Here is a 21,938-nt window from a genome sequence, read left to right as displayed (position 1 = left end):
CAAGCGCCTCTGAATATCTGCGATGCTCTGGTTTTCTGTCAAAATAAACTCAATGAAAGTTCTCTGCTTGGAATGAACCTGTGTTACAGACGACATTTTGAAGGCTATGTATAGCGCCGCCACCTATCGGAACTTAATGGAACCATAAACTCTAGCAGTCCCACCACATATTCCGAATTTTTTTCCTACCGAAATTAGCCCATAAAAAACTGTTGCATTACTTACTGAACGGCGCTCGTATACATGTAGAGCGTGTTTCAAAAGTCTGGAAAGTTAAAGAAAATTGCTATATACGTATGAGTAGTATTACAAAATAACGAAATACATAATTTGAAAAGGTGAACTAGTAATTCTTTTTCTCATTGAAGATGTGTCATGTAGTTCCACACATGGTCTCTAGTTGGTATCAAAATGAAGATGGCGCTTTCTGGAGCTGAGAAAGCTTTCTCCGTGCTAGAATTTGACAAAACAAAGAGTGCTACGAATGTCCAACGAAAATTTAGGATGAAGTACGGAAAAGCAGCACCAACCAGAGAGGCACTCTACAGCCGCCATGCGAAGTTCGTTAAAATTGGGTGTTTGTGTGACGAGAAAAGTGGTCGGCCAGGTGTGAATGCAAATGACATGGAACTATTGAGAGAAGCTTTCGCAAGAAGTCCGCCAAAATCTCTACGCAGAGCTTCACGTGAGTTGGAAATACCAACAACGCCTCTATGGCGTGTTTTGCGTAAAAAATTAAACATGAAACCATGCAAACTACAGTTAGTACAAAAGTTATTTCCTAAAGGCAAAGACCAGCGACTCGAGCTTTGCTGTGCATTGCAGGTCGAAGATGATTGTTTTTGAATTCGATAATTCTTACGGACGAGACAACATGTCATACAAATGGGAAAGGAAATAGGCACAATTGTAGAATTTGGGGAACAGAAAACCCACATAACGGACACAAGCGAGATTCTCTGAAGATCATTGGTTTTTGTACCATTTCTCACAATAAACTTTATGGACCTCTTTCTTCTTCTAAGAACTATCTGTTACTGGAGAGTCCTTCCTTCAGATGTTACTGGTTAATGCCACTAATGCCAACAGAATCATAGAACCTTGCCTTTCAGTTACATGGTACACCCCCCCCCCCCCCCCCCCCCACGTGTTCGCCGTGGTATTAGGGCGCATCTCTGAACACAGCGCTACCCAGTCATTGGACTGGTGGTTGTGGAGTAGCAGACCAATGTGTGCTAAAATGGCCTCTTAACTCTCCGGATATTACTCCTTATGACTCCTTTTTATAGAGTTATGTAAGGGACTTTTTGTACGTCCCCCCTCTTACAACTGATGTGGAATTGAAAAGGAGAACTGAACAAGCAACAGCCACAGTCTCGGAAGACATGTTGCACTTGCGTGGCAAGAGTCCGATTATTGCGTCAGCTTTGGAGGATCACATATGGTTTCCACACGGAGTGTTTGTGAAGTGCGTGTCTTTGAAAAATACTTACGAGTTTATTATTTCAAATTATGTACATTGATGCTTTGTAATACAACTCTTCCGGCTACAATAAAGTTTTTAAAGAGTTCCCGGACTTCTGAAACACTCTGTATATATATTCTAACAGAATTGACCAAATGGTCCAATCCTTGACTACATGATGATGATGATGATGATGATGATGATGATGATGATGATGTATTGTAACCGTAATTCTTGTCTTACTGTTTTAAACTTTTAACAGGAGATTAGACTTCTTAATGTGCAGATTATGGCAGCATTTTGAATTTTTAAAGTCGGTCAACAATTATATGAAATATTGTAAATCAAATTTCTGCTGCTCCAGGAAGCCGTTAGACAGGCAATCTGCAATTGGCACTATGTGACAGTGCAACGGTTTTAGTTGTTTAGTTATAAAGGTTGTTGTCATTTGTTACTCCAAAGACACCACTCCAAGTACTGCCCGTGCTTGCCAGGATCATGCCGTTGATTGTGGGCCGTATTGTTGCAGATGAGCTCCGGATCGTGAAGGACGGCCAATACGGCGCTGAAAACCCGGACGTTGAAGGCGGCTGGGACGGAATGGTGGGGGAGCTGGTTCGCAGGGTAAGACACTGCCGTAGCAACTCAGTAAGCCTGTCACACGCACAGCTTCTCATCTGCCATTTACAATTATTTCAGCCAAGTTGTGCTTCCGTAGTGGGCAAGTCTCGCACACATCCTATTTGACAACTGTTAACAAAGAGTCATATGCACCTACTGCTACTCCCACAGTCTGCAAACAGTTGTGAATTGTATTGCAAAGATTACTGCCGACTGCACCTCTTATCAGATTTTCTTCCTGTTCCATTCCCGTATGACCATGGCGAAGAATAACTCCTTAAAAATACTTGTGAGAACGTTAATTTTTGTAATCTTGTCTGCGCAGTCACTACTGGAGCAATACGTTCGGAGCGTCAGTATATTTCTAGATCTCTCATTAATATTGCTCTTGAGAGTTTGTAAGTAGCCTCGCGCGAGGCATGGCGATGTGTGTCTCAAAGCGTCTGTCACTTCAGGATTTTCAGCATTTCCACCATTATCTTCTTTGAGTCAAACCTACGTCCTTTTTAAAACAGTTTACTGTCTGACACAACCATATAAAATTTCAAACTGAAATTACCGATTTCAGTCGTTCCCAGTTATCTTCAGAACATGAGAGGGAGCACAAGCTCACTTACAAGCACATTGAGCAAACAGCTTTTTGAAATACACTTACGAGTGAACGCTTCTTCCTATGATCGTAAGAATGGTGAGGGCGCGAGACAAGCAATTTGAAGTGAATTTGAAGGTCACAGACGCCTCAACGACTGAAATGGTGTACTTCCCAAGCCCGTGACAATTTGTGCTGTAAGTTTTCTTGTGCGTTCAGTACTCCTCTTAGTCCTGTTTGGTATCACTTCCCCACACTTCAGCAATATTCCGTGGTAGGTCGCACAGTTTTCTAATCCTTATCCTCTGAACACTGACTACGTTCTCTGCGACGTAGCCAATGTGATCAGTCAGTTTCATACCTCTACAAATAATTACACCCATGTATTTTGTAAGAGTTGACTGAGTCCAACTGTGACTCGTTGATATCATAATCATAATGTACTAACCTCTTTTAGCGTTTTGTGAAGTCTACACTTTTGGATATCACTTTGAAATCTCATCAAGCTATGACTCGATATTTGTGCAACTTAACCAGATAGTATTACATTATAGATAGTTACTTCACCGGCAAAAGTCTGAGATTACTATTAATAATACCTTTCAGGTCATTCATGTGCAGTAAAGTTATTTCTTATCTGCCGTTGGTTCTCCATTCAAATTAACATGAGGAAAACCTCAGCCGAGTCATAAATTTTGTTGGATACACCATATGTTCGTACTTCAGTTACTAGGAGTTGGTGTGGCACTGAGTCACACGCTTTCCAAAAGTCAAGAAGTAATGCATCCACCTGACTTCCTTGATCCATGGTTTTCAGGAGCTTATGTGAAATAAGCGACAGTTTGGTCTCTCAAGACTGATCGTTCTGGAATCCATGCTGTTCTAGGTACCTCACTACGTTTGAGCTCGGAATATGTTTCTATAATTCCACAATACGTAGATATCAATGATACTGAATATTTTGTGAATATTTTCTGGTCTCTTGATTGTAGATGGGTATGGTGTGTGATCTGTGTTCTCTTACAACCACAGAGTACAATGTTTTATTCATGGAATCTATGGAATCTTTTCTGGTGTCTTGATTGTAGATGGGTATGGTGTGTGATCTGTGTTCTCTTCCAACCACAGAGTACAATTTTTTATTCAAGGAATCTATGGTATACTACGGTTAAGAGAGGAGCTATCTCAGCTGTAGATTTTCAAGGAATGTGACAGAGATTCCAACGTGTCCAGAGGCCTGTTTAATTTTAGTTTCTCAACGATACTTGAACTGATGTCTATTTCAGTTATTTTTGCTCAGCTGAAAGAATTTAATTTGAGCAGTATCCTTTCATCTTCAGTTGTAAATGAATTTTTACAACAATCCTCAGTTTCAGTTCCTGTGTCATTCACTATCTGTACATTAACTTCGGTGCCATCTACATGAATTTTCAAAAGTGATCTTGGCAGCAGCCCCACGTTTCTTCAAAAACCCTTATTTCCGTCAATATATCACATGCTGCGCTGCAACATTGTGAATTTCATATCGTCAGTAGCTTCTGAGGGATCATTCAGCCTAATCTGTTTTATAAAGACACCACCCACAGCAGGTTTTCGCACCTAAACTTTCTGTGCAACTTGTCGAAATGGATACCTTGAATAGCAATAATTTCTAATGAATTTCCTTGATCTGTCCAGTAGAAATCGTCTGCTTCCATGCGTTTCACGCACGTTTCCAGTGTACCAAAGTTGTATGTATCATGCACAATTGTGAGACACATGATGAAACTTGGTTTGGGTTATAATCCTCTTCCGAAACAGGGCTGACAATGTCACGGTCCTAGTTAAAATAATGAGAAAATTTGAAAACCTTATTGTCCAGCAGCTATGTGTATTTGTTCTGATTCAACACAGCTAGCACTTTAACGAAAGGAACCATTATTTCATAATTTTAGAAAATAAAATAAGATTACAAATCCTCTTCCAGTTATCAAGCCCCTTTAAAAACAGTTCCTCAGAAAAGCCTTTCGACCACCACAACACCATGAATCATCCACATAATGGTAGAAACCTGATTCGTCCGACTAGATAACAGGAGTGCAACTCCCTTCGCCCATTATTGCTGGGCACGGGCGAACCATGTCGCTTACGTACAGCTCTGTTCCAAATTTCCATAACAGAGAATTTCTGGTCAGCAATGCGATTTGTAGATAAGAACCGTGACTTTCCACTAACTGTGGTAGTTTTACACTTGAATTCAGGGCATTCTCAAAAAACCTCCATTGGTCGAGTCACTGTCAAGCTTCACAAACCATCACTAGGATTTAAGTCAGAAAAACCAAAATTTTAAAGAAGGGTCACACTCTCCGATGACAAAAATCTTTATCACCCGTTCAGCGTCTTTTGCAACCCATTGAAAAGGACCCATTGTAAAGTACATGGCAGAGTCACCGATATGGTGGTCCCCTATTTAAATGAACGCATTCATACAATGAGTTCAGCAAGTAGCGCATAAGACAAACTACATTAAGCAGGTTGTGAAAGGACGAAGTCTGCAGTTGGTCAGACATAACCATTGACCACTGCAGTTCCCACCATACCAAGCATACCAAGCATGAGACCTAGGCTCTCATCTCCAAGATCCAAATCGGCACCAGGCACAGGAACTTTTCTGTTTCTGATCCTATCAGGCATGCCCAGCTCCTGAAATGTTCAGAGACATAGAAGGTGGACTAAGTTGCTATCACCACCCTTCCTGGTAGTTTTGTCTCTATGCCCATAATTGGCCGATCAGGATGATACGTCCAAACTATCTTCCCCACACATTTCGGTCAAAGAAAGGGTATCAGTCCCTTTTGCAGCTGGGAGGTATGGAGCTAATGAGAGGTCAAAATCACTGAATGTTAAGCCTCCATTAATTTCTCTGGTGCCTTTTGATCCGGAGCCATTTTTTCAGGCATCATGAGCCAACAAGTACCTGAACACCTAAACCCAAATATGTATCCAGGTGTTCACAAGGCTTGGGCCAGAATCTTGCACCAAAGACTCAGAGACACAGCCATGAGCTTGGACTCATGGCAGCGGTTCTAAATCCTTCACAAATAGCCTTTTGCAAGTTTGTATGTGAATCACTTCTAGATTTGAATGTCTACCACAAAAGACAGAAACTGTTCACCAGTACACTGTGATAAATTCGAGTAACCTGCCATATTCTTCGCAACATGCTCTCTAGAACACCAGCTAGTAACGGCCCCTTTTCCTTATTATGGCCTTGGTTCTTTTCTTGCATGGGTGTGGAAGACACTCGGTTCGCTGTGACACCTTCGTGAATAATCTAAAGACTGTTCTACACCTGTAATCGTTTGGAATTATCAGCAGGTGTCTATAGTTGCTACTAGTATCGGCACATAGAATTACTATTTTTTGGCCGGTAAGCTTATTTACTTACTGAAACTCGCTGTTCTTTCGTTTACCGGAGTGTACTAACAGTGGAATCTATGCTATTTAAGATGTGTAGCGACAAGTCTCTCCGGGTTTGCTGCTGGATCCTAAAATCAACTTGACTCGATATTTCGGCGATCCAAGTGGCCGCCATCTTCATGGAGAATGCTGCTTCTGCTGATGAGTCCCGCTGAGAACTGATGCCAGGCTTTTTTTCCTTTATTGTATTTCAATTCCCCATCGGGGCGGGCTGGCAGCAGCATAGGCGCTGCTCTTCAGCCGAAAGACATAGAACAAAACAATAGAAGACATTTAAAAACAGCAAAGGAGAGAATAAGGTGAACATAGATATAAAAAAGGGGAACATCATGGAAGGCAATAGACAAAAAAAAAAAAAACGGGGTGACTGTAAAATGGAGATAAAAAACTGTTTAAAAGTAGCACACACAAAAAGCCACACACTGCGACGGTTAAAAGAACACGAGGCACAGTATGACTGGAGCATAAAGGTAGCGACGTATGGCATAGCACATAATGTAACACTGACGGCGAACCTCAAGGCAGGACACAATTAAAATCACACCTCTTGACGCACACGAGAAACAGCACTAAACAACACTGATGTGGCACACTGATGAAGAGCAACACAGAGGATCTGCCAGGCGCTAGGAGATGAGGGAGACCTGAAGAAGGGAGGGAGGGGAAGAGATGGGGGAGGTGACCGGGGGGCGCGTGGAGGAGGGCCAGGGAGGGAGGGATGTGGGAAGGAGAGAGGCAAGTATGGGGTGCAGGGTCGCAGGGGAGGGGGGGACTGAGGAAAATCCGCTCTGGGAGAAGGAGGAAAGAGGGAAAGGGGCCCTGGGGAGTGGGGGGGGGGAACAAGGCCAGGTTATAGTTGGAAGGAAGGGTAGATGTCACGGCGAAGTTCGTCATCCGGGAGGGGGAGGCGTTGGAAATTGCCCTGACGAAGGAGATGGAGGGTGTGGAGGTGGAGAGAGGGAGGGATACAGCGATAGAGGCGCGGCAACGGGCGGGGGGTGGAGAGGAAGGAGGAAACCAGAGGGTGGGGGGGGATCAAGCCTGCGAACAATGTAAAGGATGCGGAGATGTTGGAGGAACAGGAGGAGGTGGGGGAAGGGGATCAGTTCATACAGGAGCCGTGTGGGGGAAGGAAGGCGGATACGGAAGGCAAGGCGGAGCGCATGGCGTTCAAGGATTTGGAGGGCCTTGTAAAAGCGGGTGGGGGCGGAGATCCAGGCAACGCTGGCATAACAGAGGATAGGACGGATGAGGGATTTGTAGGTGTGGAGGATGGTAGAAGGATGCAAGCCCCATGTCCGGCCAGACAGGAGTTTCAGAAGGCGGAGGCGGGAATGGGCTTTCTGCTGGATGGTCAGGAGATGAGGGGTCCAGGTGAGGTGGCGGTCAAGGGTGAGGCCAAGGTATTTCAGGGTGGGGGTGAGTTGGATAGGACGACCATAAAGGGTGAGGTAGAAATCATGGAGGCGGAAGGAGCGAGTGGTGCGGCCTATGATGATTGCCTGGGTTTTGGGGGGGTTTAGACGGAGGAACCACTGGTTACACCAAGTGGTGAACTGGTTAAGGTGGGTTTGGAGGGTACGTTGAGACCGTTGAAGGGTAGGATAGAGAGCCAGGAAGGCGGTGTCATCAGCATACTGGAGAAGGTGGACTGGTGGGGGTGGCTTGGGCATATCAGCTGTATACAAGAGATAGAGGAGAGGGGAGAGGACAGAACCCTGGGGGACGCCAGCCGTGGGATAAAAGATACGGGAGTTGGTGTTGTGGCTGATGCCAGGCTGCAGATCGACGTCCTATATAGGCTACCGTTCAGTACACGGCGCATGCGCCGCCCATCACGGTTGCAGCCCTCCAAGACAGGGAGGTGGCGCCGCCCTTAGTAGAACACTGGTGGCAACGATGTATCGCACTCAGGGTCGCACCAAAGAGCGTTCAATTTTGATGCGAGATAGCACAGGATTCTACGTCCTGCTAAGAGGAAACCCATTGTCTCTGTTGATTGAAGAGGCGACCGAAATTAGGTTGGCGGATATTTAATGAACAGAGACAACGGGTTTCCTCTTAGCAGGGCGTGGAATACTGTGCTATCTCGCATCAAAATTGAACGCTCTTTGGTGCGACCCTGAGTGCGATACATCGTTGTCACCAGTGTTCTACTAAGGGGGGCGCCACCTCCCTTTCTTGGAGGGCAGCATCTGTGATGGGCGGCGCATGCGCCGTGTACTGAACCGTGGCCTATAGAGGACGTCGACTTGCATCCTGGCGTCAGTTCTCAGCGGGACTCATCAGCAGAAGCAGCATTCTCCATGAAGATGGGCCGGCCGCGATGACCAAGCGGTTCTAGGCGCTTCAGTCCGGAACCGCGGGACTGCTACGGTCGCAGGTTCGAATCCTGCCTCTGGCATGGATGTATGTGATGTCCTTAGGTTAGTTAGGTTTAAGTAGTTCTAAGTTCTAGGAGACTGATGACCTCAGAAGTTAAGTCTCATAGTGCTCAGAGCCATTTGAACCATTTTGAACCTTAAGATGGCGACCATCTGGATCGCCGAAATATCGAGTCAAGTTGATTTTAGGATCCGGCAGCAAACCCGAAGAGACTTTCAAGACTTATTACGCCGGAAAGCCTACGAAGGCACATGTGTCACGACAGTTTCCAAATAGTATTTTTTGCGATGCACACTGAGCTTTTCCAAATGTTTGAAGTATGAATACTAAAATGACTATGCTTGCGAACTGAGACATTTCTCATCTCTCTGCCAGTACTAATTACGATGAAATTTTATTCCCAAGGAAGCAGATATCGCCATCGCGTCGATGACGATCACATCCGAACGGGAACGAGTGATCGACTTCAGTAAGCCGTTCATGTCTCTGGGCATCAGCATCATGATCAAGAAGCCGATGAAGCAGAAACCGGGAGTGTTCAGCTTCCTGAACCCGCTCAGCAAGGAGATCTGGGTGTGCGTCATCTTCTCGTACGTGGGCGTCAGCATCGTGCTGTTCATCGTGTCGCGCTTCTCGCCGTACGAGTGGCGCCTGCCGCAGCCGCCGTTCGACGAGACGGCCGGGCTGGCCATCGTGGGCGTCGGGACGCCCGGAGGCGGCGTCGCTGCCCTGGGCATCGGCCCGCTAGGCAGCGGGGGCGGCGGGGGTGGCGGCGGGGGCGGCGGTGGTGGCGGCGGTGGAGGCGGCAGTGGCAAGACGACCGACTGCAGCGCGCTCACCAACGACTTCAGCATTCTCAACAGCCTGTGGTTCGCCCTAGGAGCGTTCATGCAGCAGGGCTGTGACATCACGCCCAGGTGAATTGTCCAACGGCAAGTATGGAGACACATTCTGCCCCGTCAGACAGTGTGCTTGCCTGCCCACTTATGTTTCGACTCATTCATTCGCTCATTAATTTCCTAGAGGTTTCATCTTCTGAAAGTAACCATTCTACTCAGCCACTGCCTACTCTGTGTATCCCCACAATTTTTTAAGCTTTTCTTGTTTTGGTGTTCACAAACTATACTTTTACTGGGCATCCCTTCGTTTTTTTTTTTTTCCTTGAAACCTTTCCGTCTCCTCTAAATCTCTTTTGTTACGCAACCTTCCCTTCTACAATAACCTATGAAACCTTCCCTTAGGATTTCTATCTCTTGCTTAATAATAACAAATGAAATCTTCCCTTTTGAAATTCTCTTTCTCAATCTTCGCATACAAATTTAAATGCTGCTTATTAAAAGTTATTTTCCGATTATTTCGACGAAACATAGAATGTGTCGTCGTCGTGGCCCTTAGTAGTTACCTGTAATAACCAAAAACTGTTCCTTACCTGAAACTTACCTTTTTTACTGTTACTGGATCGCCATCTGACTGCTACATCGAACTGCGACATTAATATACTTACTCTGTTTTACTATACTCTATTAGCTGCTGGTGGGCTTTCATAATAAGTGGCTGTATTTATTACCAAAGCTGATGTTATTCTTTAACAGCAAAGCTGACGTTATTCTTTAATTAATTTGACTGAAGTTACGTAATTCATAGTTAAACTTTTTCTTGGCAACAATAAAATTTTGCAAAGTTTTACGTTGATGGTTTTTTGAGATGGATTATAATCAGTAATGCAATATTGCTGGCGCCGGCCTTTAGTGACCGAGCGGTTCTAGGCTCTACAGTCTGGAACCGCGCGGCCGCTATGGTCGCAGGTTCGAATCCTGCCTCGGGCATGGATGTGTGTGATGTCCTTAGGTTAGTTAGGTTTGATTAGTTCTAAGTTCTAGGGGACTGATGACCTCAGAAGTTAAGTCCCATAGTGCTCAGAGCCATTTGAACCAGTATTGCTGGCAAAAATTAATTATATTCTGAATGAAATAATTTTACAAACGTTCAAATAGGACATAGTTTTACAATAATCTTGCAACTAGCATTGCGCAAACATACCTTCAGTAGTCTTGAGTTTCTCAAAAAAATAATTCAATAATATTAATTCCTCTTATGATAATAGTCAGCTGATGTCTCTGTACATCTGTTAATAACCTCTTCTAAGTCATAGCTGGTGGCTGGCAGGCACACCGCTCCTCTCAACCTCTCGCTTCAGTCCTGCTACCGACTCGCTTCACTTCTCGCTTACTACTGACTTCCTACGAACGCTAAAGTGCTGTCTCCCCCGCCAACAATGCTTTCTTGTGCAGACAATCCCTGCTACCATTACAAAATGTATCAATGCACAGTCTTTCCCTCTCTTTTCTTAAAATGTATCCATACGCGGTCTCTCCCGCTCTTTTTAAAATTATATCAATGTGCGGTCTCTCCTGCCAACAATACTTTGGTGCAGACATTCCCTCCAACCTCAGTTATTTCCAACATAACAAGTATTAATTATTCCTACTTAATCCTATTAATAAAATATAAACATCTTTCATAAATTGTGGTTTGACAATAGAAATATACACGTCTTACACCCTCATACTTTCAAATACATTTATTAGAAAGGTGTTGTATGTAAAACTTTGAGCTACACATTTCCAACTCCTTCTCTCTCTAATCAGACTTCTGCTCCCCTTTATGTTCTGTAATATTTTTTGGTTTGTTTCTCTCTCCATCCACTTTCTTTCCGGCCGTTTCTCGCCATACTATCAATGCTCTCTATCAGACTTCTGCTCCCCTTTATTTTCTGTAATACTTTTTGGTTTGTTTCCCTCTCCATTTTCTTTCTGGCCGTTTCTCGCCATAGTATCAATAGAGGGTTATTCTAAATGATGGACCCATTTTCAAACATTCGTATGTATTCAAGTACAGATGCAAAATGAACAAATTTTATATCAATGAAAAGAGGAAGTTTCAAAGTTTTTGGCGGGCAGCGGCGGGCAGGCGGTAATGGTTTCAGAAGCGGCCGGTAAGATTCACGCGGCAATAGGGCCGTCATTCCGTTTCACTGTCAGTTGTGAATGAGATGGCGGCAGTGGAGCACATGGTTTTCTGCGTTCTTGAGGCCACGAAAAGTGAGTCATAAACTGCAGCAAATTCCGTATCAACCACCAACTCGCAAAAGCATTAGCCGTTGGTTTAAGCAATTTGAACAGACTGGGAGTGTGTGCATAGGAAAACGCACATGCCGACTGCGTGTGTCAGAGGATAATGTCCGACGGATTCAAGAAAGTTTTGTGCGCAGTCCCAGTAAGTCTACCAATAGAGCCAATCGAGATCTTGGAATACACACAACCAACTGTATGGAAAGTTCTGAGACGGCGTTTGCTGTACAAGCCCTACCGATTACAGCTTGTGCAAGCTCCCAACTCCAGTGAAAAAGAGAAGCGTCCCGAATTTTGTGATTATTTGATAGCAAAGATGGCGGATAACACCATTTCTATAGCGTATAATTTTTAGCGATGAAGAGACGTTCCACCTTAGTGGAAAAGCCGACAGACACAGTGTTCGCATATGGGGTTTGGAAAATCCACATTCACCATTCCAACATGAAAGAGACTCACCGAAGATCAACGTGTTTAGATTAGATTAGATTAGTTTTTCGTTCCATAGATCCGTGCTGAGGAGATCCTCGTGGATGTGGAACATGTCAATTTATTTATTTATTTATTTTAATTTTTTTAAGCTGAAATAACAATACTAATAGTATGAATATATACAATACATCATTTGTGTCTATTAAAAAATTCGTCAATGGAGTAGGAGTTGGCCACTAGTAAGTCTTTCAGGCTCCTTTTAAACTGATCTTTATTTGTAACTAAATTTTTTATGTTTACTGGCAAATTATTGAAGATGAGTGTTCCTGAGTAGTGGACCCCTTTTTTGAACTAAAGTAAGTGCTTTTAAGTCCTTGTGCAGATCATTTTTGTTCCTGGTATTGTATATATGAACTGAGCTGTTTGCTGGAAAAAGAGATATATTATTTAGGACAAATTTCATTAATGAGTAAATATAGTGAGAGGCAGTAGTTAGTATACCCAGTTCTTTGAAGAGGTTTCTACAGGACGTCCGTGAATTTACTCCACAAATAATACGTATTACACGCTTTTGGACTCTGAAAACTTTTGTTTGACTCGAAGAGTTACCCCAAAATATTATACCATATGACATTATGGAATGAAAGTAGGCAAAGTATGCAAGCTTTTTCATTTTTATGTCGCCTATGTCTGCTAACACTCGAATTGCAAATACAGATTTGTTAAGGCGTTTCTGCAGTTCTGTGGTGTGCTCTTCCCAACCGAATTTATTATCAAGTTGTAATCCCAGGAATTTAAGACTGTCAACCTCTTCTATCTGCTCTTCTTCGTATTTTATGCATATGCTGGGTGGAAACCTCTTACAGGTTCTGAATTGCATATAGTGAGTCTTTTCGAAGTTTAATGTCAGTGAGTTGGCTTTAAACCATTTATTAATATCCATGAAAATATCATTAGCAGATCTTTCTAGAACTACACTTGACATACTATTTATTGCAATACTTGTGTCATCTGCAAACAAAACGAACTCTGCTTCTGGCAGTGTAACTGATGAGAGATCATTAATGTACACAAGTGTGTACAAATGTTCTATGCCGTATCCCGTACAAGGTTCTTTGCGGAAAGAACTGTAACGGGAATCGTGTACCTGGACATGTTGGAACAATAACTGTTCCCTCAAGTTATGGAAGATTGCCAGGACTTCATTTTCCAACAGGATGGAGCTCCGCCCCCATTGGCACCGTGAAGTATGGGACTTTATGAATGACTTCTTTCCTCAGCGCTGAATCGGTCGCAGGGGACTTGAGGACCTGGCTCTGCACTTCTGGCCACAGAAATCTGATTTCGCACCCTGCAACTATTTCTTATGGGGTTATGTGAAGGAAGCTGCTTACGTCCCGCGTCTACCAGCCACTCTGAATGATCTGCGGAACCCGATCACTGCTCCCGCGCACTCAGCAACAGCAAATACACTTTCGCATGTGTGGGACGAGTTTCGCTACCGCGTCGATGTTTGCCGTGCAGCCAACGGTGGCCACAGGGAACATTCATCACATTTCTAATTATTGAGTAATTATTAAGAACTAATTAATTACAAATTATTAAATTGATTGAATTGGTATCAAACGTTATGAAAAAAAGGTTTGAAATTTCCTCTTTCCATTGATATAAAGAATTTTAATTTTGGATTTGTACTTGAATAAATACGAAGTTTTGAAAATGGGTCTATTATTTAGAATAACATTGTATTTATGTTGCCTCCAATAGCTCTCCTGTTTCACCAATGTCCAACTTTTTGTTCCGGTTTTATTAATAGTGTAATTGTAATAATTACTTTTTGTTTCGGTTTTATTAATAGTGTAATTGTAATAATAGTACTATACATCTACTTTGCTTCATTACTTTTAACATCATGAATCAATTTCATGTTTACTTTTTTTCTAACTTGCCTTTTTTTAGCTTTCTTCTTGTTTAAAACCGATTTTTTGTTTTGGTATATCTGATAGTACCCGCGAAACTATTTGGGTTTGAACATATGCTGTTACTTTTTACGCGGTATAAATTTATGTCTTCAGCGAACCAAAAATAATTAAATAACAGTCAAAACTGGTTTTGTTTGCGATCTATGTTTTTGAAAAGTACAAAACCAATCTATATGAAACCTGTTCAATATTCCTTGAGCGTCTGCATTGCCATCTAACGCGACGCGTTCGCAGTTTTCCCCTCTTTCCCCTCGTCCCGCTCAGGCAGCGAGATGTGGTAGTGAGAGGAGCGTGCCCTCAAGCGAGAGAGAACTGCACGCGAACGAATGCTATACATGCATGGCGACTTCTCGGCCGTCTCTGGTATAACGGCAGACAGCTTGTAGCTCGATAAGAATCAGCCAAAAGCTTTTGGGGGCCGTGTTTTCCTGGGGGTAGTGGCGGCAAGACAGCGCCAGTTGTGCATAGGCTGTCTGGTCGTTCTCGGCAGTGTCCAGTGAGATCACACACGACCCATCATACCACAACGACGGGAGCCTGTAGCCGTCTTCCTGTTGATGCTGTCTGGTTGTTTCAAGATTTCGACAGCTTCTCTTATTTTTCGCGTGCGCAACCACGGCTGTCTTGCCAGTGCTCGTGTTTCTTGAAAGTTATAGCCTGCCCACAACCGCGTTGGTGCTCCGCTGTTGCTGATATGTTATTTTGCATCGACCAAACAAATCGCTCATGGGACGTGGTCTAGCTTGCACATAGTAGCAGAGAGAAAACTAGTCAAAGATAATATATAACTATCGATAATAGTCCGTCATAGATAAAAATCACTTATCGATTCTGTAACGCCACTGTCCATATCTCGCTTAATTTCAAGGCCTCTTCTTTTCTATTAAAATTATCTTCATGTTTATAAATTTCAATAGCCTCCCTATACAGTCGTGGATAATAGTTCGTGGTAGCACTTAAATCTGTAGTTTCAGAAAACTTTACATGGTCACCGGACTGAAGTGCATGTTCCGCAACGGCCGATTTATCTATTTTACCCAGCCGGCAAAGACTTTTATGCTCCTTTGCCCTCGTATTCACACTTCTTTTCGTAGTACCAATATAGACCTTGCCACAGGTACACGGAATTTTATACACACCACTAGATGATAATGGTGGCCTTCTATCTGTAACAGAACTAAGTATTTGTCCTATTTTTCTGGTAGGTTTGAATACCGGTTTCACTTTATGTTTCAGCAAAATTTTGCCGATTCGATCTGTAATCCTACTAATGAAAGCTAAAGACACCGTGTTCTTCCATTGCTGTGTACCATCCTTGTCCTTTGGCCTGCTGTAATTAGATCTTAAAACTCTATTAATTTCTTTGTTTGAGTACCCATTCTTTTCGAAAGCCTGTTTCAGGTGAATCAGTTCCGTATCCAGATATTCCGGCGTACAAATCCGCTTTGCCCTGTCCACTAAACTTTTGATTACACCTCTTTTTTGTTGTGGGTGATGATTGGTGTTCTTAAGTAAGTATCTATCAGTATGTGTGCTCTTCCGAAACACTTTGTTTTAGACTGCCATCGGTCTGTCTCATGACTAACACATCGAGAAACGAAATAGCCTGGTCTTTTTCCACTTCAATGGTAAACTGAATTTTAGGGTTTATGCTACTCTTCTACAACCACACATTGGTAATACTGATTCTTATGTGAGGGATTCACGTCATTTTATTGAGAAAATTGAAGGTCTGACCTTGGCTCCTGAAAACATTTTGGTCAGTTTTGATATTGTATCTCTGTTTACTATGATTCGGGTTAATGAAGTTATGGTTTACATAACGGAAGTTTTCCCTATAGATTTGACCGCTCTGTTTAGACACTGTCTCACATCTAGTCAGTTTCAGTGGGATGAGGAGTTTTATGAGCAAGTGGACGGTGTTGGCATGGGTAACCCGTTGAGCCCTGCGATTGACAATTTTTACATGGAAAAATTTTACCATTAGCATTGAATAAAGAAAATAAGAAACCATGTTGTAGGTATCGTTATGTAGACGACACATTCGTGGTTTGGACACACGGTAAAAAATCCTTAGACGAATTTTTGATTATCTTAATAGCATATACCCTAAAATTCAGTTTACCATTGAAGTGGAAAAAGACCAGGCTATTTCGTTTCTCGATGTGTTAGTCATGAGACAGACCGATGGCAGTCTAAAACAAAGTGTTTCGGGAGAGCACACATACTGATAGATACTTACTTAAGAACTCCAATCATCACCCACAACAAAAAAGAGGTGTAATCAAAAGTTTAGTGGACAGGGCAAAACGGATTTGTACGCCGGAATATCTGGATACGGAACTGATTCACCTGAAACAGGCTTTCGAAAAGAATGGGTACTCAAACAAAGAAATTAATAGAGTTTTAAGATCTAATTACAGCAGGCCAAAGGACAAGGATGGTACACAGCAATGGAAGAACACGGTGTCTTTAGCTTTCATTAGTAGGATTACAGATCGAATCGGCAAAATTTTGCTGAAACATAAAGTGAAACCGGTATTCAAACCTACCAGAAAAATAGGACAAATACTTAGTTCTGTTACAGATAGAAGGCCACCATTATCATCTAGTGGTGTGTATAAAATTCCGTGTACCTGTGGCAAGGTCTATATTGGTACTACGAAAAGAAGTGTGAATACGAGGGCAAAGGAGCATAAAAGTCTTTGCCGGCTGGGTAAAATAGATAAATCGGCCGTTGCGGAACATGCACTTCAGTCCGGTGACCATGTAAAGTTTTCTGAAACTACAGATTTAAGTGCTACCACGAACTATTATCCACGACTGTATAGGGAGGCTATTGAAATTTATAAACATGAAGATAATTTTAATAGAAAAGAAGAGGCCTTGAAATTAAGCGAGATATGGACAGTGGCATTACAGAATCGATAAGTGATTTTTATCTATGACGGACTATTATCGATAGTTACATATTATCTTTGACTAGTTTTCTCTCTGCTACTATGTGCAAGCTAGACCACGCCCACTTTCCTCAGTATTTAGGCTGCTCTCTGACGCCCGACTCGTCAGTCGGCAGGACTCAACAGGACCAGCCATACCTCTGAGGATGTCCAACGTAGTATTGGACGAAACGTTAGGAATAGAAGTATTCCATGGACCACGGCCATATAACCCGGAAGAATTATCAACAACAGTACCATCCGGTCGTGAAAGCCTTAATTGTATGATTAAAATCGCTCATGTTCTACTACGCAGGAGCTAGGGTGCTAAAGGACTTACAGTTGCCCCAGTTACGGATATATGGTACTTATAAATGGTGGAAAAATCGAATTTTTTTTAATTTAAAAAATTCTATAGTCTGTCCTGATTACATTGATAGTTACATTATAGGGTTTCAAACGAAAAATTACCTATATGTAGCAAATTTTAAAGCTACAGTCATTTATGCCGCAACGCCCCCTTTATTTCTGTTACAGAAGCTAGTATTATTTCGAAAAGAACCGCGAACTTTCTGTTTCCAGCAATTATACATATGAAACATTGTTTATGTTGGTAACAGCCAACTTTTCTAGTGTCTGTAAATGGTTATCTTTGCTAGCATTTACCTTTGTTTCGCTGAAGCAGTTTGTTCGCGTGTTACTGAATGTTTGTGGCCCAAGTGCAACATGTATTTGTGGAAGTACATATCCTTTAGTGTGCGCGAAATACGAACTATGCCACGCATCAAGAAATTCAATAAAAGGAAATTTCGTGGTAACCAGTTCACAAACAAAGCAAGCCACACTCTTGAAAGTAACCTATGTATCAGTTCTTCAAGAAGGGAGCTCCCAGATGGCACGCCTCCTGGTGATTCAAATTTTTATATTAACAATGACGCTGTTTGTAGTGGATTTGTTGTTGATGATGTGGGCATCGTGCCTTATTTGATAAAGGAAGTGGCTAAATGTAAACAATATGATGGTGTAGGCTGTCTGGAAATAACTGAACAACGAAGTAGCAGGAAGGGTTTAGAGCCAAAATTAGTTGTTCTGTGTAGATCCTGCAATAAATCTACCTCGAAAATGACTTCGAACATTGTGCATAGTTCATATGATGTGAATTTGAAGTTAGTGTATGCTATGCGTGCAATAGGAAAAGGATAAAAGGCTGCTCAGACGTTTTGTGGTTTGATGGACCTTCCTCCTCCTCCCAGTAGGTTAGCCAAGTACATAAAAATACTTTTAGGTGCCTTGACGGTTGTGTCTAAATCATCTATGAAAGATACAGTAGAAGAAACTATAAATACTAGTGGAATCAGAGACATTGCTGTTGCACTTGCTGGGAAATGGCAACGTCGAGGACATCGTTCCTTGAGTGGTGTTGTAAGTGCTACTTCTCTCGAGAATGGAAAAGTTGTTGATGTTGAGTGCTTGTCTAAGTACTGCCACACCTGCTTTGGTAACACTGAAGGACATATTGAACATCAGTGTTCTACCAATTATGATGGTCACAGTGGAGGTATGGAGTGTGATGGAGCTCTAAAAAATATTTCAGAGGTCGGTGCCCGTTTATGTTGTTAGATATAAGAAGTACTTAGGCGATAAGGACTCTAAAGCTTTCAATACAATTAATGACTTCAATGTTTACAGTGATACCTTGGTAACAAAACTGGAGTGTTCAGGACATGTGCAAAAGAGGATGGGTGCTAGATTGAAGAGGCTACGATGAGAACTGAAAGGAAAGTTTCTATCTGATGGAAAATCTCTGTCTGGCCGAGGCAGATTGACATAAACTGAAATAGACCTTCTTCAGAGTTATTATGGACTTTCCATTAGATGAAGTGCACCTCTGAATGATGTTACAGCAATGAGAAAAGCTGTATGGGCCATCTACTTTCATAAGTTGTCTACAAATGACCAGCCTGTTCACGGACTTTCCCCTACAGGAGCACATCGTGGTGTGGTTTCCAAAAAGCAAAAGAAAGTGGTCAAATATACCAACATAAGCATTCTCTTCCTGAGCCTGTTATGAATAAAATAAAAGCAATTTTCAGAGACCTGAGTGACCCTGTTTTGCTTAGTAAATGTCTTCATGATGGCACTCAGAATACGAATTGCATGTGGGAAATATTACCCAAGGATGTTTTTGTAGGACTAAGTACCTTAAAAGTTGGTGTACTAGATGCAGTGATACGTTTCAATGATGGAGTGATAGGAAGGATGGAAGTCCTGAGAAATTTAGGCATAAAATGTGGCTCTAATATGGAAGATCAACTGCTTTCGTGTGACAGACTACAGGTGCATGGAGCTGAATGATTCGCTCTTCAAGTTACCAAAGTGTCAAGAAGTGCTAAAAGGAATTACAAGAGGAAGCTTGAAGATAAAGAAATGCTGCAGGATGAAGACTATGCTTCAGGAATGTTCTGAGGCACAGTATAATTGAGCTCATACGTCTTCATCTACATGTACATTTACATCTACATAGATACTCCGTAAGCTTCCGTACGGTGCGTGACGGTGGGTATCAAGTACCACTATTAGTCATTCCCTCCCCTGTTCCACTCGCAAATAGAGCGAGGGAAAAACGACTATCTACACTCCGTATGAGCCCTACTTTCTCGTGTCTTACCTTCGCGATCCTATGCGTAATGTATGTTGGCGGCAGTAGAACCGTTCGGCAGTCAGCTTCAAATGCCGATTCTCAGTAGTGTTCCCCGAAAAGGAAGTCGCCTTCCCTCCAGGGATTCCCATTTGAGTCTCGAAGCATGTGCGAAACACTCACGTGTTGTTCGAACCTACCACTAAAAAATCTAGCAGCCCGCCTCTGAATTGCGTTGCTGTGTTTCTTCAGTCCCACTCTAGCTGTACTCAAGAACACGTCTCACCAGCGTCCTACATGTAGTCTCCTATACATTTGACCCACTCTTTCCTAAAATTCTCCCAAAAACCGAAGTCGACCATTCGCCTTCCCTACCACAGTTCTCACACGTTCGTTCCATTTCGTATCGCTTTGCAACGTTACGCCCAGATATTTAAATGATTTCACTGCGGCAGGCAGGACACTACTGATACTGTATCCGAATTTTACAGGTTTGTTCTTCCTACCCTTCCGCATTAACTTACATTTAGAGCTAGCCGCCATTCATCACACAAACTAGAAAATCTGTCTAGCTCGTATCTTTCTACAGTCACTCAACTGTGACGTCTTACCGTACACCACAGCATCATCGGCAAACAACCGCAGATTGCTGCCTACCCTATCCACCAAGTCATTTATGTGTATAGAGAACAGCAGCTGTCCCGTCACACTTCCCTGGGGCACTCCTGACGATAACCTTGTTATGTTTGATGCCTCCACAGCGAAATACCTTGCTTACTCGATCACTGATGCCCTTGACCTAAGGTAAGCGATCACCACGAGGTGTTCTTTTTTTTAATTTCATTTCCTTTATCTGGCTTCCTACTGAATTTGGAACCTCTTCATATCGTTTTATTGTGGTATCCAATGGTTCGGGTGGTCTTCGCGGCTCTTTCAGTTATTGTCTGATATTGCTTTCATTACTGCACAGCCACTCATCACAGGTCAGCACGTTGGGATTTCCTGGTCTCCAACGTTCACTGCTTGTGTTTCAGACTGACTTCGCCCTTCAGTGGTGGAACGGGTAATATTGAGCGTTCGCTGCAAAATACAATTGCTAATCTGAAGTCATATTGGATGAATGGATAAATAGAAAGAAATATCATTTACAAGGAGTATTTTTAAGCAGCTAGTAATATGAATTACTAGCTCCCATAAAACAAATTCAAGTTGTTTCGTTTCCGTCATTAAAATGTTCTTCTTGGATTGCTTTCCCTGACCTATAGATACGGTCTCGCTTTTTGCGTTGCCCTGTTTCTTGCTGACACTCAATACCGTGATTTTTCGTCGACAAAACCTCCATTTGAAAGTAATTCTGGTAATAAGAATGTCGTTAGAATTACACAAATAATCTGACGAAACTCAACTACCATTCCGTGATTTCTGTCGCACCTTATTGTTAATAGTAGGTCAACCCATAATCTTCCTTCCCTAAAGAAACTTTTGCACACAATACGTGAAATATTAACTACCTTCTACGAATATCCAACGATGCTTCAGCCCCTTTTTCTTATCCTTCCATTAATCCAGTATCTGGTCATCGAGCTTATATTCAAACAGCAAATAACATAATTTTCCTCTTTGGAAAATTATCTATTCGGAGTTAGCACATTCCATAAACGAAAACTGAAATAATTAAGGGCTGTTCAGGTCATTATTGGTCAGGCCAGAAGTATTTTATAGCAATATACTTGAAGGCATATACAAGTAATTTAATGCAGGATGCACATTTACAGAGATGTTTGGACGCACGTAAATTTTAAAATACACTACTGGCACTAAAATTGCTACACAACAAAGATGACGTGCTACAGACGCGAAATTTAACTGACAGGAAGAAGATGCTGTCATATGCAAATGATTAGCTTTTCAGAGCATTCACACAAGGTTGGCGCAGGTGGCGACACCTACAACGTGCTGACATGAGGAAAGTTTCCAACCGATTTCTCATAGACAAACAGAAGTTAACCGGCGTTGCCTGGTGAAACATTGTTGTGACGCCTCGTGTAAGGAGAAGAAATACGTCCCATCACGTTTCCGACATTGATAAAGGTCGTATTGTAGCCTATCGCGATTGCGGTTTATCGTATCGCGACATTGCTGCTCACATTGGTCGAGATCCAATGACTCTTAGCAGATTATGGAATCGGTGGGTTTAGGAGGGTAATACGGAAAGCCGTGCTGGATCCCAACGGCCTCGATCACTAGCAGTCGAGATGACAGGCATCTTATCCGCATGGCTGAAACGGATCGTGCAG

The 21,938-nt window shown here is 42.6% G+C and overlaps 1 protein-coding gene across 1 annotated transcript in view; it reads left to right on the top strand.

The window, feature by feature from the left end:
• LOC126259553 (glutamate receptor 1-like) overlaps positions 1 to 21,938 on the top strand; it is a 412,783-nt gene that overhangs the window by 355,041 nt on the left and 35,804 nt on the right. The window contains exons 12-13 of the mRNA XM_049956438.1: positions 1,995 to 2,089; positions 8,925 to 9,436. Coding sequence (XP_049812395.1) covers positions 1,995 to 2,089; positions 8,925 to 9,436 — 607 coding nt within the window. The remainder of the gene's footprint in view (positions 1 to 1,994; positions 2,090 to 8,924; positions 9,437 to 21,938) is intronic.

This window comes from Schistocerca nitens, chromosome 5 (genome assembly GCF_023898315.1).
Source record: "Schistocerca nitens isolate TAMUIC-IGC-003100 chromosome 5, iqSchNite1.1, whole genome shotgun sequence".
Lineage (NCBI taxonomy): Eukaryota > Metazoa > Arthropoda > Insecta > Orthoptera > Acrididae > Schistocerca > Schistocerca nitens.
Note: the sequence above shows the minus strand (reverse complement) of the source record. Positions and strands in the feature narration are given on the sequence as shown.